This window comes from Elephantulus edwardii, unplaced genomic scaffold, assembly GCF_000299155.1.
Source record: "Elephantulus edwardii isolate Elephantulus edwardi_28Jun2011 unplaced genomic scaffold, EleEdw1.0 scaffold00528, whole genome shotgun sequence".
Lineage (NCBI taxonomy): Eukaryota > Metazoa > Chordata > Mammalia > Macroscelidea > Macroscelididae > Elephantulus > Elephantulus edwardii.
The window spans coordinates 189446-200919 of NW_006400278.1; the positions used below are offsets into that span (position 1 = coordinate 189446).

At 42.3% G+C, this 11474-nt stretch overlaps 1 protein-coding gene across 1 annotated transcript in view; it reads right to left on the reverse strand.

The window, feature by feature from the left end:
• Positions 1-4046: 4046 nt before the first annotated feature.
• Positions 4047-11474, reverse strand: part of LOC102863096 (zinc finger protein 93-like) — a 26995-nt gene continuing 19567 nt past the window's right edge. Inside the window, exons 4-6 of the mRNA XM_006903172.1 lie at positions 6651-6777; positions 5856-6009; positions 4047-5331 (exon numbers count right to left, since the gene is read on the reverse strand). Of these exons, the coding sequence (XP_006903234.1) occupies positions 4047-5331; positions 5856-6009; positions 6651-6777 (1566 nt within the window). The remainder of the gene's footprint in view (positions 5332-5855; positions 6010-6650; positions 6778-11474) is intronic.

Below are 11474 nucleotides of genomic sequence, written 5' to 3' on the forward strand. Positions count from 1 at the left end.
GCACATAACACCACCACCACACAGTAAAAATTCTCAACCAATCAGGAAAAGATTCTCAACAAAGAATTTGACATCTCTGTACATCTTTGATGTGTTACATTAAAACTGATCAGCAAATAGACTTGGGTATATTGTTTCTCACAGAGTCTTTCCCTCACTGCCCCGATGATCTAATTTTAATGCTCATGTAAGCAGTGATTGCACTGGTATGATTTCTCACTTTATTTTCTGTGCCTACAAGGGTGGTAGTATTATTCTCACAGAATCTTTTTTTTTATTCTCACAGAATCTTAACGAACATTTCTGCCTAACAGTGAAACTCTTTGTAAAAAAAATTGTACATGTTTTGCTCTGGAAACTGGGATAAATACATCACACGTACTAGTTCCAATCCATGTGTCTTAACCTATCTTCCGTCTTACGTACCTAGACCCAGCAAAGAAGAGCCTATATTCCTCATCATAATCTTCATTTTTCTACGGCCAGCAATAGTTTAAAAAAAGATCTATCTGCCAACGCACAGAAATGAAAGAGGACTCTTCAATAGCTGACACAGAGTGATAAAAAAATAAGGCTGATGACTAAAACACACACACACTCTCAAACTTGAGTGCAGAAAATAAAAAAAATTTCATACTTGTTCATGAGAACAAGATTCACGTTTCTGAAGACTATTGCTTTTAGGACGCCTCTGCTGCTCCCTACCTCAAAATATTGGTCTATGAATAGAAGGAGGTACAGATTATAAAATGCTTAACAAATTAACCAGCTCTTATAAAAATGCTTAGTTATATTATAAGGACACAAACAGGCAGGAGGTGACTGAAAAGTTGAAATAAGGTTCAAAAAGCTATACAGCAAAAGGACATTGAACTGGCCGAGTATGTCAGACGAAGCTTCAAAATCCTTGCTTCCAAGGAACCACCAGGTTTAACGTTCTCTAGGATGAACCTGTTTGTTTTCCTAGCAGTCCATGGTACATTCAATCCTCTTCTCCAGCACCACAACTCCAAGGAGTAAATTCTCTTTCTATCCTCCCTAGTCAGTGTCCAACTCTCTGAAGCATGGAAGTGACTACAACCCTATCTTTCACTGTATCACAACATCCAGTCCAGCAAACACCACACATCAAATCTGTTATCTGCACGTCTTACTTGAAAATCATTCCCTAAACAGAATTGGGCACATTGTTTTTCTGGTCTTGATACCACTTTCTTCCTGATTATGAAATTCCTCACAATTCTACATGGTTTCCCCCCAAAATTGGGGTAAATTTGGACTCCACTTAATTCTATGAATGACACCCATGTATGTTTCTTCAACTGTTAAGAGATGATTCTTCACTCTTTTCAGCTTTCAGAAATGCCTATGCTCATTAAAGGTGCCTCTTGTTGGAGAGAGAAGCTATGAGAACATGAGCCTTTAAGATTTTCATGAGGATGAAATAGGTTTATATGGTGAAATGCCAGATCATGACAGTTACAAAGTAGGAGGAGGTCCTGAAAAGCTAATTCACCTAAAATACATTCAGATGGCCATCAATCACATGGAATATATTTGATATCATTACTTCTATAAACATAGGACACTTTAAATTAATAGGAATTAATTGCGAGCACTGAAGCAAAAAGCATTTCACAGTGCGGAAATAACAGGTACAGAAAGTTTGCTAAAAGTCACCCAAGACAAACTTGGACATTCAAACAACCTTTGGTGATGACGTTCTGAGAGATGGGCTTTGGCGTTAAAGCCATGAGTATTTAAAATGTTCAGAAATTGCTGAAAATCACTATTTTTGAGACTGAAAGTCCTGTTCCTATCTTGACGATCTTTGCCCTTTGGTGAACCCAGACAAAATGCCACCTCCCTCAGCAAATACTTTTCAACATTTACGCTCAAATGATCATTGCCAGCAAGGTTGAACCAACTTATTGCTGGCCTGCAAGTCTATTTCTAAGACTGTAAATACCATCAGATGATGTGACCGTCTTGATCTCAAGGAGGTCCTGGTCAATACTGAGTAGAAAGGTGGCCTTCAGGTTAGCCACTGAAGTCCCTAGCATTATGCCAAGAGAACTCCAATGAATGAACAGCAAGGTTTGGGTTAATAAAAGCATCACTTGCTTTTGGGTTGTTGATGACAGAACTCTTCACCCATGACTTCACAAGAGTTCTCCAAGCAGGAGAAAAGTGTAACAGATTGTTCTTGATCATGTGCGTGCACACTTGTTTGAGTTGCAAGGTACACATTCCTAAGCAGATAATTAGTGTGAAAAAGGAATTGTCTACTTTTCCTCAGTATGAACTGCAATGCAAACTAAAGGTGGAAAAATTACTACAATAGACCTATAACTAACAGGATCTTCAGGGGAGAAGAATGGATTGATGTTTTCAACTAAATTCTTTTAGAGAGCTCCATAACCAGTATTCATGGAAACACCAGTCAAGAAATGAAATGAGAGTCTATTAGAAACTTGTCCCGCACAGAACACTTCTCGGTCTGCATAATGAAAGAAGTATCTGAGAAGGAGTGTCACACCAAAACCATACTATTTTTTAAAGTCATCTCATCTACTGGAGAAAGCAGGACAATAAATAAAAATTACCCAAGATGAACAGAATCGTTTCCATTATGTGGTTTTGAAGAACATGGAATAGACAGCCCTAAAAGAAAAAAAACAAATGGAACGCTTTCCGAACGCTCTCCGGCAGAAACAACAGCAAGAATGCATCTCCCATAGGCTGAAGAAAGCGTAAGACGGACCCAGGTCCTGGAAAATGACATGAAGGTTGGTGAATTAGACATTCAACAGAAAAAGGAAGAGGCGTCTTCACCATGTGGCCTCAAAGAGTGGCTTGATAAAAATGAGATCGGACTGACTGTGTGAACAATGTATCAAAAGGTATTGCTGATTAGATTTTCTTGAATTGAATTTATGATCTGAAAACCAAGTCAGTCTCTAGTCATGATCCCATAGAAGATTGTGGGTTCGGGGAATGTTTATTTGGTCTTAATAGCCTTTGAGGCCTCTAAGTGATTCACATGAAGTTTCTGGATGTTTTAGCAACGCACTGCAGAGGGCAAGGATTGGGTCTATTAAGTTTAGAGGATCTTCTGTCATCGGTAGCTCTGTTTCTCAGCGACGACTGGCTGAAGACATTAGAGGGTGCTCCCCTCCACATATCGATTTTAAGGGCCTGACTCCCAGTGCTGTTGATGAAATACTGTGGCACCGTGTCCAAGGCATCCATGGAAACTGGAAAGATGATGGACACCTGGCTTCCTAGCAAACTGTAAGAATATACAACAGGATACGGAAAACATCATCCTAGCAGAAACACATTTTACACACGTCAACAAATACGCTACACAAAATATGATCTAATTATATTACTATCAAATGAAAATGTGAAAAAAAGACATTTGGCTCACATATAATTTTATTGGAAAGAACTGAGGGCTCAGGAAGACTGGAACCTATACCCCCATTTTTCAAAAAAAAAATATTTTTTTCAATTTTATTCTGTTCTTTTGTGACTGGTACAGGAGGAGGTTGCCCCTCCTTCTCCAGCAGAGTCACCTGGTACATTCGAACCACATAACTCTGGGACTGCAGTGCAGCTTCTTGCCGCTCGGCCACCAAAGCTCCCTATACACCCCCATTTTTTACAAGCATGTCCTCTTGAGTGTGAAATCAAAGATGCTTAGGGTCTTAATCCATCCGCACTTTCCTCTAGTTTATAAGCAGACTGACTTCAGGTCTGTCCAGTGAATGTTGATGAACAGATAAAGGTTTTCCCATATTCCATACATTCAAAAGGTCATTCTTCAAAGAGATTGTTTACCGCTGTCATGAAAAGCTCTCTTACATTTCTGACATTTTTAAAGTTTTCCTTCCTATGAGAATTCTTCTCTGTGCAGCAAGAATAGTCACATCACAAAGTTGTCCCACTTCCCTTACATTCACAGCGTCACCTGTGCAAAGTCTCCAATGTTGAGTGAGGGCACCCCTGACACAGAGGGCTTTCTAACATTTCTTCCGTTCCTAAGTTCTGCTTCTTGTGTGAATTCTGGTGTGTCTGATGAGCTTCCCCGTCTCACGAAAGTTTTTCCCACACTCCTGACATTCGTAAGGTCTCTCTCCTGTGTGAATTCTTTTATGGGACGTGAGGGTACTGTTGTCACGGAAGGATTTTCCACATTCCTGACACACGAAAGGTCTGTCTCCCGTGTGAAGCCTCGTGTGGACGGTCAGCTGGGCGAGGCGAAGAAAGGTCTTCCCGCAGTGCTCGCACACGTGTGATCTGTCTCTTGTGTGAATTCTCTCGTGCCTGGTGAGCTTGCCAGTTTCCCGAAAGGTTTTCCCACATTCCTTGCACTGGTAGGGTCTCTCTCCGGTGTGAATTCTTTTGTGGGCGATGAGCGTACTGTTGTGACGAAAGCTCTTGCCACATTCCTGACATTCGTAAGACCTGCCTCCCGGTGCTGCGGGAGAAGCCGGCTGCGGAATGCCTTCCCCCGATTCCGTTCCTGTGTGCGTAGCTCCTGTGTGAACTCTGGCATGCCTCGTGAGCTTTCCCAGTTTCAGAAAAGTCTTCCCACACGCCTCGCATACGTACGGTCTCTCTCCCGTGTGAATCCTTTTATGTGCGGTGAGGGTGCTGTTATCACGGAAAGATTTCCCACATTGCTGACATTTGTAAGGTCTGTCTCCCGTGTGGATGCGGGTGTGGACGGTGAGGTCAGCCAGGCGAGGGAACGTCTTCCCGCACTGCCCACATTCGTGGGGTCTGTCTCCCGTGTGGATTCTGGCGTGTCGCGTGAGCTTGCCAATCTCACGAAAGGTTTTTCCACATTCCTTGCACTGAAAGGGCCTCTCTCCCGTGTGAATTCTCTTATGGCTGGTGAGGTTGCCTTTCTGACGGAAGGTTTTCCCGCACTCGTCACATTCGTAAAGCCTCTCTCCACGGTGGACTTGCCTGGGTTTAGGAATGGTATGACTGGCAGGAATGGTATTCCCACGTTCCTCAGTCTCATAAAGTGTCTCCTCTGTGTCAACTACTCTAGGTTGAGTGAGGGAATCATTCTCAGGTTTCTCTGCTGTATGAATTCTGCTGGGGGCACTGCGTTTTGTGAAACCATCAGGAAAGGATTTCTTCCATTCCTTGTGTGCAGAAGGTTTCTCCCTGGTGTCTGTCCTCTTCTGCCCAGGGACAATCTCCTTGTCCGTAGTCCTTTGCTGCATGGGAAGACCTGCCATCGACACGAGTGCTCTGCCAGGGCAATCGACCTCTGCCTCTTCTCGGACATTATCTACTACTGGGTGATGTCTGTGGAAAAGAGACAAGAGATTAAAACTGTGCCCATCTGACCATAACGAAGCACTAGGAAGATGCAGACGGTTTGTGGCATGTGGCTTCCCGTTTCACAATCTAACAGACACCCTGCGACATTCACTGGTTTAAGAAATCACGACAAGTTCAGAAAGCTGGGTCCTCAGTTAACATTTCCTACTTTGGCCAACATATCCAACGCTGTTCCCCTCAAAGAATATTCAGTGTAAAACAGATATTGCTGTTGTTGTAGTTGTTGTGTGCCAACAAGTCAGAAGAGCCGGTGGATTTGAACTGTGTGTGTTTAGGATTCTAGGGCAGCTTCCTGCCACTAGGCCACCTAGAGCTTTAAGTGTAAAATATATTTGGTTCTCCTTCTGCTTTGCAATAGCTGAACTATGCTGGAGGACTCGCAGAGCGGTATGAGATCCAAAGCAGTAGAGACATGTCTACTGTACCGCTTCCAATGTGGGACTTTCTCTCGCTGAAGGACCCCCTCTTTTCAACGCAATGACCCTCACCTCAAATGGTTCTTGTAGTTTCCATGCAGCTCCTGAAGGCCACACAATACGGAGCGTTCTCTTAACACGGACAGCCAACAGCGGAAGTTCTGCAACCACCGAATCACTGTATAGTCGGTGGAAAGCGTTGCTTTGGGACTGAAGTTCAGAATACCTGACACAAAAAGCAAAACACATTTCAAATCAGGGAACAGAGCAGAAGCAAAAGGCTGAGAAAATAAATGTTTGGGGAGCAAAGGCACATGGAGTCTCTCGCTTGCCTAGTTCAGCACCTGGGGAATGGAAGAACAACTTCTCTCCAGGTGAAAGCTCTATGGTGCTGGACCAAGATGAAGCTGTCAGTGGGTTTCTTCAGAGCAGAAATCTGACAGACACTATTCACCCGTGTAGAAAACTGTTATGACGTGGGTTGTAAAGCAGAAAACGTAGTCATTGTGGAAGGAGTGAACTCAAGCCAAAACACTGCATCTACCTGTTTCATTCAAATGTAATGCCTTACAAATAAGGGCAATCTTTCAAAATTATTGGCTTCATGTCAGTTCCTTAAATGAGTGTTATCCTCCATGACCTCAAATGTTTCCCAGGCTCCACTGAGACAAAGGTGCAAACGTTCACATGCGCTCCTGTGGGAACAGGGAACCTATGTTCACGTGGAATTCTCCACATGTGCTCTCAAGCCAGTCACCGTGCCTGCTTCTCTGAAACATGTATTTCAATGCTTCTGCCTAAATACTCACAAGTCAGAAAGTTTTGTCCATACAAAGGAATTAAAACCATCAAGAGTTTTCTATTTACCTACGGAGTCCAGGTGTGTCAACGTTTCCAGCATCACATTCATGTAGAGTTTCTTCTCATCAGCCTCCAGCAACGTCCACTCTTCCTGGCTCAAGAGGATGACCACGTCTTCAAGGCACAGCCGTTCCTTAAAAACCACAACACACACCAAAAGAGAAAATATCAAGAATCATACAAATATATCTTGTAACTGTCTGTGTTTTTTTCCTAAAATAACTCATACTTTTCTCTGCACATTCAAGTAACACATTTTGAAACTTACGAAAGATGAAATTGAATCAGTACTGTTTGATAAAGTTGGTTTCCATAAGTGAGACTGGAAGATTTATATTTATTTTCCTTTCTTTGAAACATAAACAGGAAAATTTTATAGCAAAACTACACAAAACACCGTGGATCCAAAAGGTACAGATTTATTACAGAATAAAATCTGCTGAAACTAACGACTACTTAAAAGCTACCTGATTTAGCACGTAATTAAATGACCTGTGGGCAGTTTAAATGTTTATGCGTGTACACATATTCCTGTCTGTGTCCTAGAACAAATACGAAAGACCAGCAAGCTGATGTGGTTTAATCCAAATCATTACTCTGTGATGTAGATTCCATTTCAATTCTCTCAAATGACGAGTAAAAATCATTCCTACAGAGAGAAAACAGGATGACGTGAACCTCTAGCAAACCCTGCAGATTGGCAGTTTTCCCATTTGTCTTAAAAAAGACAGAAATGATGACCATGTGGAATGTCTACCTGTTGAAAGAAGGAAACTTTGTTAAAGAAATAGGCATTGAAAGGATGGACGCCTTTCAAAGTGCACTAATGACCAAGAGAACTGACTATACAAGGGCATATGGGAGAGACGGAGTCTCACATACACATTAAATCTTTCTGTACAAGTAGTGTAGCCATAGTCATCTTTAGAAGTCTGGACGGAGAATGTCTGTTGTCCACACTTTGTAAATATCATCAGGTTGAAAAAAAAAGCGTGTTTGGGAAAAGCAGGTTCAGCAAGGAGAAGACGGTTGACAAGATCAGTACCAATAACTGAAACCCTGGAGTTCAGCACAGTGGAGACTGTGAAGTCGGCTGGGGCATGTTTGGGATCTCATTTCAGGGTGGTACTGTGAGTCAGGGTCACCTCACGGGTATACCTCAAACAAAATGCAAAAGCGAGAAACACCGCTGAAATATCTAGCACAAGTCTCAAAGTCTGGGCAAGAAAGGGCACTGATTGTGGATTTGTTAACACTGCAAATTACAAGGAATGACAGGCCATTAAGAGTCTAAGGAAATTTAGGGAGTATTAAAGCTGCCAACACAAGGATCATGAAAAGGAGGAACACAAAACCCTAACAAACTAAAGGAAATAATGCAAATGAAATCCACTGGGAGAGAGCTGGGCGTGGTCTTCCACAAGTTCACGACAGCTGAAGAGGAATCTCAAGACAGCCAGTTAGAAGCAAAAAGGCACATGAGTCAGAAAAGGCCGTAGAGGACGCTCGAATCAGACAGTCAGGGGGCTCCGGCCACGCAGGTTGGAAGAGTGTGAGAGGGGGGTCAGGGGAGCCCATCGACAAGATCTGGAATGGTGACATAAAGCCTAGATGTTACACATCAAAGCCTAGATGTTACACGTCCTACGGCTGGTGAGCTGGCTGGAGACACTGTCTCACACTGAGAATGACGTGTTCGCTTCTAACCTGAATTACAACCTGTTCAATCAAGTACACGTGTGATCATAGGATGTATGACTCTGCAGGACCCCTGGAATAGATGCTGTGTTGCAGCACCAGAGAGCAGACAGCCTAGGAGTGCCAGCTGGTGTGAGAAGTGGTAGAACCAGGGTCAAGCGCATGGAAGGTGTTGGGGTCAAGCTGACCAAGGCACACTATATGCCAGAAACAAATTCCCAAGCCAAAAAGACACTGTCTGTCTGAGATGGGCTTCGTAGTAAGTTCTACCAAACATTTACAGAAAGCCTGACAGCAACTTCACTGACAGTAATTCAGAAAAAGGAAAAAGATGAAACATTTTGGATTTTCTCTATCAAACAAGTATAATCAAACCAAGGCTAAGGTACAAGCCCAAAAGAAAATGACATACATACGAATCATTCCAACAGGATGATGTGAATCCCCCATGGAAAAATTCACAACAAAATCCTACACAGTAGAATCAAACCAAAACCTTAAACTGTTCCTCCACCCAAGTCAAATGTATAAGGTGGATAAAAAGAAAAAAAAAAATAATAATAATGCATACAAAAATAATAATATATAAAATCAAAGCTATGCCGGTTAACAAGGGTCACTCAAAAACTGAAAATCCAAAGAATCAAGGTAACCAGAAAAAAAACGTAAAAGACCTAAGTACAATACACTATGTGAAGAGATGTATATGCACACACACTTTCTCTTCTTCACAATTCAAGAGATTTAATGTTATGCTAATGACAACATTGCTAAATATAATCTAAGTATATAATGCAATTTTGTTCTGAAACATACCATCTTTTTTTATTTTGAAAAGGGAGGTGCTGGCTTTGACAGCACATATACTAAAATTGGACTGATAACGAGATTAGCACGGCCCCTGTGAAAGATTGGCATGCAAATTCATGACATGTTCCCTATTTTTAATAAAATGGAAAGAACTTGTAAAAAGTAAATAAATGAATAAAAAAGGGGGCAAATACTTAAATTTCCAATTTCACATTCAAAGGCAAGAGATCTGAGATCAGGAGAGGGTAAGTGCAGATGGAAGCAGAGAGGAGGTGGCCTCTTTTGTGTAGATTTCAAAATCCAGCCCCTGCTCACAGAACTCACAACAGCTTGGTCCTGGACAAGAAGGAAGACATAGGAAAATGTGACTCATGCAAACCCATCTATGATGCTCACCTAGGACTGAGATGAAATCCATTTAAGACGGGCAAGACAGCCTCCTGAACAAATAATTCTGGTAGAACAAATAGTTCTGGAAGAACTGCTTGTCTCTTTACAGAAAACCAGAAATCACATTCATACCATACAACATTTCAAAAGAGAAAACGTAAGACGGATCAAGAACGTAGGACTAGAAACCTAACACTATATCAAGAACACCAGAAAAATCCTGCGCAAATTAAAGAGCATAGTCAGTGTCATAAAGGCTGTAATATAAAACTGAAAAATGCACAAATCAAGAAAGAATACAGCACACTGACTGGTGGCCTAGTGGAAAGAGACTGTGGTGTCATCCCAAAGGCACCCGGTTCAAATCCAACAGCTGCTCCCCAGCAGACAGACAGATGGGTACTCTCCTCCGGGGAGATTTGCTGTCTCTGAAAACCTGCTGGTGGGTCAACTATCCATTCGTCTCTGACTCAACTCGACGTAACAAGGTGCATCGATAGACATTTTCAGAAAAGTCAAGAGTTGTCTACTCGAGTCAAGAGCTGAGGACCAGAAGTCAATCGTAGCTCATCAGCTACTAGACAGACACAACCAGGTCACAACAAGTATCATACAGCAACAATATCAACCTTGAGTAGGACAGCACACAGCCAGTGCTGCCACGGATAGAGGGACTAGAACTCCCAAACAGCGCCGGTGAGAACACAGGATGCTGCAATCACTCGAGGAAACACGCTTCCTTACCACAGCGGGAATAACACCACCATGGGAGGCACCCCATCCTATGTGCATACGCCAGAGAGATGAGCTGAGAAACTAATTAATTGAGTCACCTCCCAAACTATTCACCCCCAGATTATTAACCATACAAAGAGCTGGAAACAACCCAGGTATCCATCAGGGCACAAATGGCTACAGAAAGGGGAGTGTTATGCATCTCTAAAAGAAACTGATATATTTTTAGGCAACATGAGATGAATTTACAACAAATTATGCTGAAGGGCTGGAGGCGGTCACACAAATAGAATTACGGTATTAAAAGGAAAAAGAGAGAATGCTAAGGAAAGGTTTATAGACATCAATTGTGCAGTGCTAACAGAGATGAGGGACCTCTGGTGCTTTAGTAGCAAGAAGCTGCTCTGCAATCCCGAAGGCACAGGGATCAAAGTCACCAACTGCCCAGCGTGAGAAGGACGGGCCATCTGCTGCCATGCGATTACCTGCCTCTCTGAAAACCTGCCAAAGGGTCAGCTATGGGTAGGTTCTGACTGACAGTACAACACAACACCAACAACAACAAGGAGTAGAGGGGAGAAAGACCGCTGTAAAAATTTCGCCCTATTTCCATATTCCCATCCATCTGCAGGGCAAAGTATATCTCTTTCCAAGGACTCCTTACAACAAGTATGTGAGGTAATTTACTATCCTGGACTCTAGAGATCATTCCCCCCCAAAAAAAAGTGGGTGGAGGGGGAGTCTCTGGTGGTCTGGTGGCAAGAAGCTGCACTGCAATCCGAAAGGCATGCTGTTCAAATCTCCAGAAGAAGGGGCAATCTCCTCCTGTGCCAGTCGGATCCAATGCCACGGTACACAACAACAAAATGTTTACAAAGTTTAAAAAGAAAAAAAAAATGAATTCATCAAAAAGGAAATACAAAATAAAGATCTGAGTAGACCTTATCATGAGTTACATGACTCAGGGTCAACGTCATAAAACAAAATGTCAAGAATGAGTGTATGAAATATTTGTATGCTTTCTAAAATGTCATTTAAAAAAAAAACACAAACCCACCAAAGCAATATCAAGTTCAATGTCTTAATCTGAGGAGAACTGTGGTATCAGGATTGGTGGAAGATCTATTAACAATCTGCGTTATGCAGATGACACAACCCTGCTTGCTGAAACTGAGGAGGACCTGAAACACCTCCTGC